The following is a 17,597-nucleotide window of genomic DNA, read 5'->3' on the forward strand; positions in this document are numbered from 1 at the left end:
TTTCTCGTCATCACTCATTATCATTTCAGTTCTTGTCTTGAAGGTTTAGTATTTTAAGGATCGACTTTATGTAACGTGATCCGTGGAACAATTTGGCTGTAGCTATCTGGAATGGCCGTCTAATGACAGCTGATAAAAATTTAAGACAAGTGAAATACACGTGTATATAATGAGAACGAAATAACGTATTTTTCTGATGAACAACTAGTGTGTTTTGGAACTCTGATGAGGGCCTGGCATGGCCTAGCGCGTTAAGGCGTGCGCTTCGTAATCTGAGGGTGGCGGGTTCGTGCCCGCGTCGCGCTAAACATGCTCGCCCTCCTAGCCGTGGGGGTGTATAATGTGACGGTCAATCCCACTATTCGTTGGTAAAAGAGTAGCCCAAGAGTTGGCGGTGGGTGGTGATGACTAGCTGCCTTCCCTCTAGTCTTACACTGCTAAATTAGGGACGGCTAGCACAGGTAGCCCTCGAGTAGCTTTGTGCGAAATTTCCAAAACAAACAAACAAAGGAACTCTGATGCTTCAATCTCGTTCCTTATCCCTAATTGATAAAATGATAGACTTGATCCATGAAACAGTACGTTTTGTTTAGAGAAACATATGTTCAAGTCCAAGAATACTTTTACCATATTATAATCCGATTATAATACAATAGAATCATAGTAAGCATAGTGTATGACAAAACATTGGAATCAAGTCATGTACTTTGGCTGCGTGATTTAAAGCAAATGAGATAACTAATTTAAAATTGTGTTGCTAATCTTAATGTAAAAAAGCAGAAAGTTTTGTTGTTGATAACCACAACGTTGCACAATGGGCCACTTGTGTTATGCCCATCGCAGGTATCGAGATATGTCATCGGACTTACTACCGAGACATCCAGATGGTAAACACAAGGAAAGTCATTAAATTACTTGCAGTATTTGCCAGATTGTCTGTTGGACAAAATTTACACCTGTGCAGGGCACACTTGTCAGTATAAAAGATGCCAGTACCAAGCATTTTATTAAGCAACCACTTCACACGTGTCCTAGGAACACCAGGTAGTGCTGAGACAGAATATGCTGAAGGATGAAATTATACAACTATCAGGTAGTGTTTGGTCATCAACAGTAGTAAACGTGAAAAAGAAAAGGAAGTGACAATATCCTATGTTGCTTTTTAGTTAGTGATCAGAGTAACATGGATTGGCACATTCCTGCTGTCACATACATGCATATATGAATACACTGGGAGGATTCTACTGTTTCTTCGCTAGAAACACAGTGTCTAACAACTGGTTTGTATGAATTTAACGAGAAAATAATACTTACTAGCTCTTTCAACACTTTTGGTGATTCTATGAGTTCAACATCGTGTAAAGCAACCTATGTAATGTACTAGTCACTTTCAAACGATGAAACTCGCATAACACGATTGACAGACAATGAAGTGCGTAATTTATGTATTGACTTTCTAGTCTTTGAACCATATATTTCAAAGTGCTACAGAAAGGGATGGAACTCTAGTGGATAAGAAAACAGGCTTAAGCTTGAAGAGTGTGGATTTATGATTACGCACACATATTTTCTTGGCCATACAGAAGGCAGAGATTAATTGCTTACAAATCTTGTAAAGAACATTGTAGTTGAGAACTGGAGCAAGTCTGTGAACAAGAAGGAAATCCACATGCATCTTTTTTTTGCATCATATTAAGGGTACTTTGTGGTCAAAATCGTTAAAAACAGTCATATCATTTCTGCACTAGCTAAAATTAATTCATATATTTAGGAGGATTAACGGCTATGAATAGGCACTTTAATCACTAAAACATATTTTACTTGATGAGCAGGTGTTGGCTTATCCATGTCAAGACTGTACTGACCTCATTATCAAAAATGCCAGTGACTGTAGAATTAGAACAGTTATGTTGCAAATTATAAATCATGTGAACAATTTATTTTATTGTATCACGAACCACAATAATGGTTCATAATAGGGATTACAATGAATTTTACAGAACTCTAGTGAAACTTTCTGGTAAACATCACCTTAAACAGTAAAGATTCAGTTCAACAGCACTTTAAAACCTTTACTATTGGCTGCTAAGGATGTACACATATAAAGATGCACAAAAACTACGCGTGTTAGATTTACAAGGAAAAGAAAATCTGCTCAAAATGGCCTATTTGTAATTATTATTATTATATGTCCCCCGCTGGTACAGCAGTAAGTTTACAGATTTACAACGCTAAAATCAGCGGTTCGTTTCTTCTAGGTGAGCTCAGCAGATAGCCTGATGTAGATTTCCCATAAGAAAAATAAATACACATACTCTTCTTATTAATACTATGCTCTTGCAAGCCTACAACAAAATGTACTTGATATATTGCGCTCAAATCTTTTTTAGAATACTCAATAAGGTACTGCGAAGGGCGTAGGAGTACTGAAAAATCGATGTGTCTTCTAAATTTCACATGAGCTAAAAAGTATGGTCTTAGTGTAAACGATGTTGTCATTATCCCTTGAAATTAGCTACTTGATAAACATGTGATGTTCCGTTAAAAGCCTTAAGTTCAGGGGTAATAGCAACTACTGATAAATAATAGATGAAAATTAGATGACTGTAATATGTATATACCCAGTGCTTTGTTTACTGTACAATCGCTCTTTTAAGGGGTCCAGACTCTATTTCATGTATGAAGTGACGGAGTTAAAAAACAACAACAACATTACACATGATTTGTGATGAAGAAAAACCTAGTTGAAGTAAAAGTATATCTCATAACGGTTGGTATGGGTATAAACCCTTTTACTAATAAAGCAGAGAACAAAGTTTCGACCTTCAGATTAATCTGAAGATGACCTAAGAATATCGAAACGTTGTTCTTTCCTTTGTTAGTAAAAGTGTTAATACCCATACAAGCCGTTCTGAGAACCATGGTATTAGATTTCGTTACACACGTTCGTAAAATAATTAGTTTTAAAGGAATGAAGAAATATTTAAAGTGATGCTTTAAATGCATATGTTTTATTTGAAAAAGCTACTTTTTTGCTGATAAAACTTTATACACGATTAATGGTAGTTGTATCACAGTCTAGGCGTATATCTGCCTACATGTAGAGATTTTAGTAACACAGAAACTTTAAATGCTCATTATATTCTAAACAAATTTTATGCCAATTTCCAGTTGCAGCTTAACATTTTACATCTTGAACTAATGTGATCAAATAGTCAATAGCTACAGTAAATCGTCTTGAACCATATTAAGTAATCCTTTGCCCTTAAGTGGGTATAAAAAACAGTAAAGAAGACCAATAAAAATGTGGAATTTGAAAGCCTGCAAATGGGGATTGTAAAAAAATTGAGGAGACGAGACTGTGGATATTGTAGAAACAATTTGCTCAAACTACAAATCTCTATTTTTACTCCACCAAGTGTAATTTTAAGTCACAGTATAAAGCCAAAATAGTGGTTTGTAAATTAAGTAAATAATGTGTACAATATCCCCAACCTTGTTTGCTTTCTTTCTTGTGATCATTATTTCCAGGTTTTTAACTACCAGATTTTTTATTTATATTGTGGAATTATGAAAAGCAGCAGCATTGTATTATAACTGGATTTCTAACCACACACTGAGAGAGTCCTCCCCTCTGGTACAGCGGTAAGTCTACGGAGTTACAAAGCTAAAATCAGGGGTTTGATTCCCCTCGGAGGACTCAGCAGACAGTCCGATGTGATTTTGCTATAAGAAAAACACACACACGCACACAATGAGAGTTTTTTTTTTTTTCATTTCCACGGTTCAGTTCAGAGACATTATACTGATATAAAAGCCATTATTTCAACAGTCACATTGGATTATATCGGCAGTGATAATATTTAACGAATAAATCCCATAAGTTATAATTTGGAAGTTTTGGGATGAGCAACTGAAAGACCCAGTTAGGGACCACTTGGTTTACAACAAAGTGAAATGTGGCGCAATGTGGATATACATGACCTTTGACACTCATATAAGCAAAAGGAAATGTGGTATGGTTTGCTGGGTCATTATTATGATGCACACAAACGTAAAACCTGGAATGTCATAGAGTTAATGGTTCTGGATCCTGTGAGGCAAGTAATACTTTTAAATCTGAATGATTCGAGAGTTGAAGGACCGTAGAATACATTTTTTGCTAGCTGCTCAGATAGGTGCAGATGGTGTACATTATGTACTACTCAGAAGGAAAATCAGCTTTACCATGAAATTTTCAAGCAGATAATTTAGGCTTTTTACTATAAAGAACATTCCTGGAGATCAATGCACTCCTTCTCAGGGCGAATGATGGTAAGCAGTATTTATTGGTGACGATCAATTACTTCAGTATGTAGAAATTTATTCGTTTACTAACATTTTAGTTTGGGCTGTTACTGATAAATTAATAGCACAATAGATAACATGTCTCCAAACATCTGAATAATTCACATGTTTCAAGGTGCAAACAATAACAGTTTGCTGTTTATTACATCATACAATGATGGGTATTGCTCATACAGACTATCCAGCATGCTTGTGAGTCTTTGCTAACCGCCTGGCATGTTCAGGTGGTTAAGACGCATGACCCACCAAGACATTTTCTTCCCTTCACTTGTGAGAGCATTATAATGTGACAGTGAAACCTACTATTCGTTGGTAAAAGACTATCCAAAAAGCTGGCGGTAGGTAGTGATGACTAGCTGCTCGAGTTTTCCACTGCTAACTTAGGGACAGCAGCGCAGATAGGCCTTGTTTAGCCTTTAGCTTTGCGCGAAATTCCAAAAACAAACAAATTTTGCTTACCCAGTTTCAGTAATTATTTGTTCTATATCATGATGGAATTGAGACTACTAGATGCTTCCCAAATATTTTATTGTTCAACTGCGAAGTACAGTTCCTTGTAAATATAATGTATGATCTCCCATCTAATATAAATGTTTCACAATATTTGTATTGTAGAGCGGTTAAGACGCATAACAACTAGTTTGTTTTGCAGATAATGGGCCCTTTTTTATTATTTGACAGTTAAATCTGTTAAAATATTACTTTTAAAGGTAATGTGACATATCTAAGCATGTTGAATACAGAATACATTGAGAAACTAAAATTCTATGTTACCCAATAATTTCTGTTTTAATGGTTAGACAAGAAGTGAAATCCAAATGTAAATTATTATAATAAGAATACCTTTTTCTAACTATCTTGACTAACATAACAATAATTAAATCTTTATTAATTCTCTGGCTCTTATGATAAAAAACAACACCAATACCAAAGCAGCAGCATTGCTCAAAACACCAGACATGTTTGCAACATCATTCTTCAACTTATTATTGCTTGGAATAAAGTAAAGGAGCATTTGAACTAACTGTGAGCTCTGAAAGGCAAAAGGAACAGTTAGTCAATGAGTAGAATCCCATAATGAATATATAATATTTATCGTTGTGAGAGCAACTCAATCATAACAAAGAATAGGATAATGACATCAAATATATTTATACTTTTAACAGCTAAGACATCTTATTATGATGGTTAGAACATCTAAAACACATAAAAGACAAATTAATCTGCAAACTTTGATTTCTAAGTATTTAGATGAAATATTCCGTGTTGGATATAGTTAGTGACGTACATGTGAGCCACTTTATGAATTATTAAGTTTACGAGCTTGAATATTTACACTGCATGTTTCGTATATTTATTTTCTTTATGTAGCTGTTAGATGGTGAAACGCTAATCGTTGAGCAGTTACATTTGTTTGTAGTTAATTATAACATTAAGTGTAATTTATTTTTCCATTCGACCATCGGTATACGGAATAAAGTATGTAACTATAAACATAACACGTAGCGCAATTTCACATGCGATACACTACACGATTTTGTACTCACATATAAGTTCATTCATGCCTGTCTATGTCATATTGAGAGAACAATCACGAGGCAGCAAAATTACTGGTCAGAGTACAGTATTGAGATATATCATGGGAGGCATTCTTTAATAGCTTATATCACTTCAAGCAAAGATATGATGAGCTAACTGGTTTCTTTAGTGATGAGCATGAATATACTTGACTTGTAGCAATTAAATTATGCATACGCTTGAGGATATTTATTGATAAGATGAAATTGCTATTTATGACTTCTACCACGCCAAAAGAAAACAAGGCTCACCCAGTACTGTATTTTGAATCAATTAACGTTATTGGGAAGATAAGCTGCCAAATCCAGGTGTGCCCACTTTCAATGAACTGTATAAATGTCAAATTCTCATAAAAAAACACAGTGGTCTAAAAGGGAAAATAGTGGGATAACATCTGTTTTGTCCACTGATGTAAGTCCTTGATTTTGCTGGAGAGGAAGTGACTTATACTACCTATTTGCCATTGTAGTCTATACAATGAATATACTGTTTTATGGTATTGAAGCACACTTGGAACTGTGCTACAACCGTAATAGCTCTTTAACAGGGGTCATTCTCCACACTTTTCCTCACAACACAAATAACCTGTTCTGTTGGTGATGGGTGCCAGAATACGCAGTCTCATATTTTGCAATTTAATCAGAATTTCATTTACACCTTGTTTACTGTAACAAGTATTGCAAGTGATCTAGAACTTTTGTAATGGCTTTGGTCATCTTCCCAAAGTCCAACTATACGACTTCATGAAAATGTAATTAGTTCTCGCAATATTTTTATTTGTGACATGGCTGTTTGTATTCTGTGGTATTTAGTGAACTACAAATGTACTTTTGCATCTTGGTATTTACATATAATGACTTGAGATGGAAATTTATATCATTATGGGAGTCTATTTATGTATGTACTGGTAGTCTGTGTGAATGCTCTGGCATTATTTAGTTTGAGGCGCCTAAGTAAAACCATGGAAACTTGTACTTTGCTTTTCTTGAAATTATACTATACTTAAAGTACATGTGTTTAAAATTAATTTTGAATACTATTATTCCCACAAAATCAGATAAGACATTGGTTAGATGCTTGTGAACTTGTTGACCATTATAGAAGCTAGTTTGCAGTTGTACTTTATATCTCACGAGACTAAAAAAAACTAACATAACCCTATATTGTTCGTGTTGGAATAGGCGTATTCACGAGTTTAGTTTTCTACTGTCAGCCAAGTTATGTTTATCCTCAGTCAGCCTGTTCTGAACAATTTGGGTAAAAGACAAGGGAAATAGTCTTTTAACACTGTGCATGCGCAGTTGCCAGTTTTAAAAATATTATCACAATTTTCATGTTGTATTCCTATACTCAAAAGTTTTCAAAGAAAAGCTAATCGTGACATTTAACGTTAGAAATTTAATCACGTTATCCTGACTGATCTTCTAACCTATCAAAGGCTATAAGATGACTACTGATCCATAACATTTACTTTGCTTTATTTATTAAGTTATGACCATCTTGAACTGGGCAGTTAGCATACCGAACTGTGAGCTCTTAAAATCGTGCTTCTTATTTTGAGGCTATGTGTGCATAATAAGAGTATGATGAAACTCCATTATTCGGTTAAAGCAGTACAACAATTTATAACTGGTGCTGTTGACTGACTACCTGTCATTCCACTAGTCTACCAGCCAAAATTTATGTGCTTATGTAGCTTGGTGCAAATATCAAAATAAACAAACGTACCATCTTAATTTTGCAAACCATTAGAACTGAAATACTGCATTATCACTTTTCATAGAAATAAAGGATATAATTTACTGTGCAGTTATGGATAGTTTACTTAATTTCTGGCAGTTGAAACTATGGTTGACATAGTATAGCATATTCTATTTTGCTTTCACTCATGGGATTCTTAGAACTGTATTTGTTTTGCAAAATATGACGATGTTTCTATTATAACTTTGTAGTACTTTCTGACTATGTTATACAGTTTTATCTACCGCATATTTTTTTACTTTTTAACAGATTTTATTTTTAATAAGTTTGATCTGTAGAGTTTATATAATGTAATATTTGTTGGTGGTTGTACAAAGGATACTGGTTTTGTGACTTACTCTGTGCCAAATTTAATCCTTTAAATTATATTTCATTTCTTTAATGAAATGCATTTTTCATGTGGATTCTATTGGTTTTAAGTCAAGTTAATCTTATTAAAAGTTCTACTTTTAAAAACAAGAGAGAAATCTCAATCGCGGCACTTGAAATTCTTCTAGGCAGAATTAGAGTAAATTAATTTACATGACCTTTATCCTTTTGTATTAGCTGTATTTTTGTGCGCCAGCAATACCAAGCAAGGTGAGCGCTTATGCCCGATCCGAATTTATCTCTGATTAAGATTTCCACCAGCTTACCCTCAAATTATTTCTTTTTATAAGCAGGATTAGAAAAAATTAATCTATGAGACATTGGGCGTGATCTAATACACTAATCGAAAGTACTTGATCTCCTGAGTCCAAAAGTTTAATTAGATTTCTGTTTGGTCAATGGATTACAGAGCCACAAACTAAAAGTTTGCACTTAAAAAAAAGATTCGTTGTATGATTCGCTATGCATCGGATAAATTTTGATTAAACATTTTTCTATTGGGAAGATGTTCTTACTTATAGGTATATGCTTCTTTCAAAATATCATAAATATGCGGATCCAGATTACTGTATCTGCGTTATTAAACCAATGTAGCGCATCAAGTTGCATTCTTTCATCTTCCTTGTGAAAGTTAATGATAATGATGCACTCTCTTACGACACAGTATTTATTATAAAACTGGGTTCTTGTGGACGCGTGTTACCAATGTCACTGTGATACTACATTAAAGAAAAACGTGCATCTCAACTGTCTGTGTAGTACCATAAAGTTATCAGCAAACTTTAGAAGCAGCTTAATCAGTTCTTTTCTTTTTCATGCTTTTACAAAAATTTGGAGGTATTTAGAGAAAGTGTTTAGAAAATACTTATATGTGTATATATTTGTTAATTACGGTTTTCTACTGTTATTATTACTCTAAAACGTTCACGTAGTTATTAGTCTATTTTAAATTGGTTTCAGAAGCTGCAGTTTCTGAAGGTCAGAGTCATAAGGTCCAGTAAGCCATTCGACTTTTCTTTATCTATTATTGTTCGTGCTCAATTTCACGGTTTTGAATATACATGATTGAAACAACAATTGCCTAACAAAGCAATTTACAGTATAATATGCTTCTACAGAAGGACAGTAAGGCCAAACTTGGACTGCATATCTTTACAGATATTTAACAAGTCCTTTACTGTACGTTGATTTGATTTCCAAGATCACTTTTAATTAAGCAATCTAAAGGCAAAAAAGTCCATTGGAACTGCATTAAATGGACTTATGGATACGTTGTCAAATAGAGTACTGCGAATTAAGTTATTTGGCCATTCCTCCCAACCCAACCCAAACCAGATGCACGTTTAAAAAGGATGACTAGAATCTTGTGCATACAGTGTCATACAAATATAATTTAAAAGCAGAACACCGAAACGAACAAACTGCATCACTCTGTAAATTAGCCAGTGCACCAACCAAATATACTCTTCAAAAAGAGAAACGCAAAAGGCAAAATATGAGACAAATTGTTAACAAGTTTATTCCGGGTAGTTCTGTATGACATGTGTGAAACTTTGCACATTCACTGCTAAACATCCAAAGTCTGCAAAGGCGAAGTCCACGCTCACTAGGTGAAGTTTAACGTCACTCAACGTCCATAACGAGTATGCCCCCCGTGAGCATCAATAACTGCTTGGCATCGTCTGCTCATGGAAGCGATGAGATGACGAATCACATCCTGTGGAATGGCTGTCCATTCAGCCTGCAAAGCTGCTGCAAGCTGAGATAGAGTCTGCGGTTGAGGTTGTCGCCGTCGCAGACGTCGGTCCAACTCGTCCCAAAGATGTTCGATGGGGTTTAAATCTGGTGATCTGGAGGGCCAGGGAAGAACGTTGATGTTGTGGTGTCTCAAGAAGACAGTGGTGAGTTGGGCTGTGTGAGGACGGGCGTTGTCATGTTGAAAAACGTCGTTGACGCTCACCATGATGGGTTGCACATGGGGCCTAAGAATCTCGTCGACGGTTGCGTACGGTCTGATCGAAAATCCTACGCAGCCCTGGTATGGTTGAGGCAGTAGACGTCACAGTGGTAGTCCTATCCCGAAGGTGACGTAACCAGATGTAGCGATCTTGTGCGGGAGTGGTCACATAAGGTCTGCCAGATCGTGGATGGTCACGAGTTGATCCATGTTGTTGGTGACGATTCCATAGTCTTGTGATGGTGCTTGAGTGGACATTCACAGCTCTGGAAATATCTGATCGAAATTCACCTGCTTTCAAGCGACCAATGGCGTTGTTGCGTTGTGCTTCAGTCAGTCTTGGCGTAACTGTATTGCGTGTCGGTGGCTTAACACTGAGCTATGGAAACCGAGAACCCGTCACTTTTATAGGGATTTTGCACATGTTGCACTTGCAGAACATGCAGATCTCTTAAACAAATTTATTGGACACGCATGCGTTTTGGCGAAAAATCCGATGTTTTCCTCCGTTTTCAAAGTGCACAACTTTTATTGTCATTTTGGTCTGACAATCAGTGCCTTAACACGTGTAACATCACATACTCTGAGCTTGTAACGTTATTACATATATTTCTCTTTAAAATAACAAAAATATCCCTTTTGCGTTTCTTGTTTTGAAGAGTATATATTTCTCCATACAACATATTTCAGCAATTACAAATCACACAACAAAGTACATAAAGGACAAACCTCATGTATATATTATGTGTTTCTTTTTCAGGTCTCGGACACAGGACAGATAAATCTTTGGGCGCCTGTCCTGTAAAAGTGGGTTTTCTCGTGGCACTCCCGTTTTCCCCACAGCCAAATATTAGGCATTGGATCTTTAGATCCCAGCCAAGGCAACTTTATTGCCATACCCTGAATCAGGTCGTTTCGCGTTTATGTTTATGTTCATATTTACTTTAACATCTGCGTTTTGAGATCTGGTCTGGCTTGTTTATCCAGTGCTACCTTTGTCCCGCTCATCAATACTATGACCAACCTCACTCCTTTACCTGAAAAAGAGTCAAAACAAAAGAAAAGCAAAAACCACTGCTAATTTCAATAATCTTTCACGAAAGGAGACGAAGAGGAACGACAACGTTCCTGATCACTTCAGTTGAAGAGAGAATTCTTCAGATTTCTCTCTCTCTAAACTAAACCCCTGCCACATTAATTTGCGTTTGTTCGTCTTCATTGCACTGAAGTACTTGCTTATTATTATTTTGTTAATAGTTCTGAGAGTTATGGCCAGCTTTATTGGAATGAAGTACTTGTTTCTTATTATTTTATTTATAGTTCTGAGAGTTATGGCCAGCTTTATTAGAATGAAGTACTTGTTTATTATTATTTTGTTAATATTTCTGAGAGTTGTGTCCAGCTTTACTGGAATGAATTGTTAAATTAAAAGATTCTCTTTTGTCATCATAATCTTGAGTTTGTTGATGATGACATTGCTTTTGGTCATCTTTGGAGTATATATATATATATATATTTGAAGTCCATTAACATCATAAATACTCGAGTGTGTAAATTTTCGAACTTCATAGAGAACATTGTAAAATAAGTTCTTTAGTATGTTGTGTCTTTTTATTCTATATCATTTAACTCACTGTATGAATATTTCACCCCAGAAATAATACTCATATTTCCATCCAGTCATGTATCTACATAAGTCTGAATATGTCTGTATCTACATATTACTGAATAGTCAGGAATTTGCAACGAGCGAAATATATAGAAGCTAAAAAAGTGTATCCATCCCAATTATGTACTCATATCTACATTGTTTTGCATTGATTGCATTTGCATATGTGTTGTTTTTTAAATTGTAACTCTTTGTGTTATATTGTATTTTTCCTTTTGGATCATCTGTTGAACATGCATTTATATCTTTATGACGTTTGGTATGAAAAATGTTGAGCCCATTGTCTCATTCGTCAACAGTTGTATAAAATCTTGCTATCTTATCACGGAATTTAAGACAAGACTCCAGGTTGTTTTCTGATTAAGCTGTTGATGACAATGACACTTTAGAATCCTAACTGTAAATCTACTAGCTATCTCGGTTGAGGCAGTGATAAGCTTATGAACTTACAACGCTATAATCCGGGATTATGTTCCACGGATTGGACACAGCAAATAATTCAGTGTGGTTTCGCTCTAAGACAAACAACCAATCAAACAACTACTTGCTATATTCTTGACCAGCCCTCTAATTTCTATAAAATTTATTGTTTCCATGCTGCTACTCCTTTAACTGAGGTAGCTATCTAGACCAACAAGCATCAACCAAACGTAGGCTATACTTACAAATACTGTGCATTGACCACCGCAACTATCGTGTTTCTTCTCCCGAGTAAGCATTTTATAATATTTTTTCCAGTGATTTGGCCTTAGTCGGTAGAAAAGTATCCTAAAAGTTCACATACAGATGCAGAATTTCAGTGGCCTTTAATAAATTCACGAATGATTAAGTAATTATACTATTATGTCATAGTTATTCCTATGTATACCTTTAAGGGCTGTTGTTATAATGTTTGAATAAATGGATAAAATACCAGCAGATACTCATTTCCAAGTTTTGAATCGGTCCAATAGATGTTTGTGCTTGGTATCAGTAAGACTGTTTTATTGGTGGTCAGCTACAGCTTCTTTTAGGAGGGTGAGAGATCATACATGTTAACCTTTTCTTTAATTTCTTCTTTATTTTAGTGATTGTTGTCTCTTTTCTCCCTCATCTATAAAAGCTTGGATTATCTTTAGCCCATCTTAATATGCTCCACAGCTCCATAGAACCAGTCTTTTCTAAGTTGATCAAAGACTGTGAATGTTCCACCTTATTGTCTTTTAAGACAATGACACGCTTTATATATTTGCCTCCTTAGTACTTGGCACATGAAAATAACATTTATATTGCATACTACAGTTTTGTAAATACTAGATGTTAGGTATAGAGTGTGAATTCATGTAGACTACTGTAAAGTTATCAGCATTCTAGTGCTCTTATTGTAAGTTGTATACGTTCTCTTAAAGAGTAAAGGACGTTAAATATTAATGAACACTTGTAGAAACACTGAACATCTTTTACAAAACACTAATTAGAATATGATCATTTCAGTAACAATATTTCGGTAGGACACAGTTAAAAGGAGCAGCAATTCACAGATTAAAAATACGAACAGTTGATAGAAGGGTTGATAAATGTTAAGGTTCAATGAGACTATGTAGTCAAATACGTTGATCCGTAAATAACAAACAAGTTTTACTAACTGCTTGATTGTTATGAAGTACGTAACTTAGAAAAATAAAGATACTTTTTCCCAGAAAAACTTCATCCATTAGTCTTTGTTATTTGAATGGCAAGAAGAAGAAAAAAATCAGAAATTATTTCGATTCTTCTTCTTAAGTGTAAGATATGAATAATCACTAGATATTGATTTCAAATATAATTTTAGGGGTAGGATAGTTTTAAATGAAGAAAGTATGTATTAGAAGATTGGAATGTTGGTTCTCAACAAGCGTCAAACAATTGGATGAAATCAATTAAATATTTTCAGATGAATCATTTCATGATTTTCATTGTACACATTTTTAACTTCTATACGTTCAAAATACTAACTTTCTCAGTTGCCAAATGATAACATAAACTCTTCGGTCTGAGTTTAATGACCCCCCTAGTGGTTCAGTAATAAATCTGCAGACCTATACAGCTAAAAGCTGGATTTTGATATCCGTGGTGGTTAAAACACAAATAGTTCTTAAAAGCAAATACACATACGTACTCTAATGGTTTGTCGCCTCAAAATATACTGTAACGGCTTGTGGCTGGCATGGCCGGGTGGTTAAGGTACTCGAGTCGTAATCTGAGAGTCACGGGTTCGAATCCCCCGTCACACCAAACATACTCGACCTTTTAGCCGTGGGAGCCTTATAATGTGAGGGTCAACCCCATTATTTATTGGTGAAAGAGTAGCTCAAAAGTTGGCGGTGGGTGGTGATGACTAGCTGCCTTTCCTCTAGTCTTACAGTGCAAAATTAGGGACGGTTAGCGCAGATAGCTCCCGAGTAGCTTTGTGCGAAACTCACACCGAACTGTGTTTCCTATAGTATAAATTGATAGTTGTAATTTTATTTTACCGTCATGCTGTTATAATTACTGTTCTGCATAAAGCAAAATGTTTATCAATTAAAGTTATATTTCACATATCAAACAAGTCCAATAACTTCTTGATTATTTTAATTCTAACTTGCTTTTATAGGTAAGAGGTTTATTTATTTTGATTGATAGAAGCATATTTGATGAATATTTTGGTTCCTGTAATTTTTTCTTAGTTCTAAAATAATAACACTTATTTTTTCTACAGTTGAACGTGAATGATTATACGATGTATCGTAGCCAGTATAGTGTCCTTGGTTTGATTATGGAATTTTTTCAAGTTTTATTGCACATACATTTCGCTAGAGGGACGTAAATCGCTTTGTTCGGTCAAAGAAATCTTTATGCGAGTGTGTTATTTAGTTCTATTGTCTGATGAAATTTTGCAATAAAAAATCATATAACTTATTAATAAATATATAAATTATATTAATATTAGTTTACGGTATTAGATATGTTTATTAATTCATGATTAATTACAATATTTTTTGCTTACAATAAATTTCTATTATATTATCCAAGTTAGGAGAAAGATAATTAATTCCCCAATACTTAAATTTATTTCTTAGATAAGCTTTTATTCAAGTATTTTAAGAAAGAAAAATTCTGACATTCAAAAGATCTCCCTACAAATATTTACTAAAGTCGTAATAGTTTCCACGACTCAAGTAGTTCTAACGCCCTCATGCCTCACTGATGGTTAGCATTTACTATAGCTTACAAGTTGCATCCGGGACACATAGCTAACCAGTACTCGTAATGGCGGCGAAAAGTGGTTAATATATGTGAGGGATTTTGTAAAGTTTAGCAGTTTAACACTTTTTGTATCAAATTATTAAGGTTTCAGTGGATGTAATAGGCTCATATGTTATTATATAAACGAAAAAATGCAGAATGTAGTCCAAAATAACGCATGTGGTGAGATTAGAGATGATGAAACAAGCGAGGTTGGAAAAGCTCATTCAGACTCTTCGTCACCATTGAGTGGAAACTTGAGTAGTGGAAGGGGACAGTTTTCTTCGCTTCACTCGAATTTCATGGCAGATTTATCTGATAGTGAAGACGACGAAGTTTCAGAGGTAATTATTTTAGTATGATGTAGCTTGGGAATGTTTATTATTATTATTTTTTTAATCTTAAAGTAGAAGTGGAACAGTTTCTTTTTGTAAGTAGCTTAAGCCTAACTGAAAGACGTGTGACTCGCCTTATTCTTTTACTCGGCTACATAGGCCTGTTTTATTAATTCAAAGAATTTCCTTTCTGTCTTTAACGTAGCAACGTCACCGTATCCTTACATTATGTGTCATCTTTCTTAGTATGTATTAACGCCAAGCAACTACAAAAGAAAGTTGAATTTTGAACAAAACAGCATGATGTCTCAGAGTAAACTGTACAAAAACCATTATTTGAGTTTAATATAGACTGCTTAAAGTATCTCCAAAATCAGCAACTTAATGCAGGATTTAAAGAATTTCATCTTTAAATTGAAGGACTGTTGCTATATGATTGTTTTTGTTTTTTGTAAATAATTTAACTCCAGAATTGATTGGCTTCAAATTTAGACTGCAGAAGTACAGATTGGCCATACTGCATCATTATCCCAAATTGAATGCTTTTCTTTCTTTATTCGTATAATGTGGTAAGATGAATTGGTGTAAATAATATGTTAGATAAAAGTTAGTTGATTGTTGAGTTATAAGTCTCTCAGTTTTACTTTAGATATTGGTTTTAGGATGTTAGTAGAATTGTTTATTAGAAGTTAATTTCAAAGGTATTTCAAAATTGACTTTGAGTTATTGATTGTCAGATTAATCTTATGATCTAGTGGAACTTTCACTTATTTACACGAGGACCAAAATTTATTTTAAGTATCTCAACTTTCATAAAACCATTGATGAGAAGTCTTTCAAGAGATTAATTGGTAAGTAGAATGTTTGTAAATTTGGTGTGAAAGTTAAAAGCAGACAGAAAGTTACTTTGCAGGAAAAGGTACATAGAAATGAAATGTGCATACTTTTCCCAGTAGTAAGGTCCAACAGGTCTCTTTTTGCAATCTTGTTATTCATTAAGTATGCTAAGTTCAGTGAAAGACTTGTTGATCCATCTGAATTGTATCATCTATTAAACTTTATAATTGAAATATTCAAAGCTGGTCTTAGTTATTCATCAAGTCTATCTTTAAATTCCCTCAAATTTATTGCATCTGCTTCATCTGAAGGCCCATTCCCTATAAAAAATAATTATACCTGAAAATGACTCTCACCTTGCTCAAACTTATACTTTTGTCCCATAGTCTTGTTATTCTTACCTTCAATAAGAAAAAAACGACATGAGCAGTGACAACTGCTTTAACATTCTTAAAACACCTCAGTCAGATTCCTTCTAAGTTTTTTTTCAAGAGAAAGCAATTTCAGATATCCTAACCTATCTTTGTGTGACAATATTTTCATTTCTTTTATTGTTTTACTAACCCATCTCTGAACCTTTTCCAACAATTCAGTGTTCCTCCTGAGGTAAAAGGTTAAAGATTGAATATGATATTCCAAATGTAACCTGATTGGTGACCTGTACAATGAAATGATATTTGCTTCAGACATGTATTCAGTATATTTGATAGAAACAACTAAATATCTAATTTCCTTTGTCTTTAGAAACAGCACAATGCTTTGATGGCTTTAGAAGTCTGATGAACCAAGTAATCAAGTCTTTTCTTACATAACACTCTAAAGGTTATTCTAGTCAAAATTATAATTCAAATCATGATATTCCATGTGCATGGCCTTATTTTTTTTTCCTATTAAAAATCTTTGCCATATATTTTCCAAACTCACCAAATGATCTAAATCTTTTGTTAGGCATTCTCCTTCTCACAGACAACTTTAATATCATTGGCAACTTTAAGTAATTTATTGATCATTCCTTCATATATTTCAGCAATGTAAAAAAAAGAGCAAGGGTTCATTAAGTCATGAAGCTACTTGACTTGTAATATTAATTCAGTGTGACTGAATTTTAATTTCTTCTATCTAGCTACTTTCACATCTAGTGAGTCAACTTATCCACAAGACATACAGAGATAATTTTTTTTAAACATGTCTCCTATGTTGTATCTTTTTGAACGCTTTCTGAAAATACTGGCATACTAAATCTACTGCTGAATCCTTATCTATATGAGCAGTAAGCTCTTCATAGAGTGTTAAAACATTAGTAAGGCAAAATTTTTTAGTAGTGAAATCATGTTGACTGTTCAACAAAATTTTATACTTTGTTAATTGACTTTGCAGAATTTGTTTTTTAAAACCTTCAAAAATGTTTCCCATCAATAATGGAAAACTAAAAAGTATATAATTATTGGAATAATTTTTATCATGCAGAAAGGAGTAATGCTATCCATCTTCCAGTCTT

General features: G+C 34.3%; 1 protein-coding gene across 2 annotated transcripts in view; it reads left to right on the plus strand.

Annotated features, from left to right (window-relative positions):
* Positions 1-14,516: 14,516 nt before the first annotated feature.
* The window catches only part of LOC143255853 (ankyrin repeat domain-containing protein 17-like), a 90,925-nt gene continuing 87,844 nt past the window's right edge, over positions 14,517-17,597 (plus strand). The window contains exon 1 of one of the 2 annotated variants that reach the window (XM_076512180.1): positions 14,517-15,271. In XM_076512180.1, the coding sequence (XP_076368295.1) occupies positions 15,080-15,271 (192 nt within the window). In that variant the 5' untranslated portion in view covers positions 14,517-15,079. The remainder of the gene's footprint in view (positions 15,272-17,597) is intronic. The other variant, XM_076512179.1, reaches the window with a different exon arrangement.

The sequence above is a fragment of the Tachypleus tridentatus genome, chromosome 7 (assembly GCF_004210375.1).
Source record: "Tachypleus tridentatus isolate NWPU-2018 chromosome 7, ASM421037v1, whole genome shotgun sequence".
Taxonomy (NCBI): domain Eukaryota; kingdom Metazoa; phylum Arthropoda; class Merostomata; order Xiphosura; family Limulidae; genus Tachypleus; species Tachypleus tridentatus.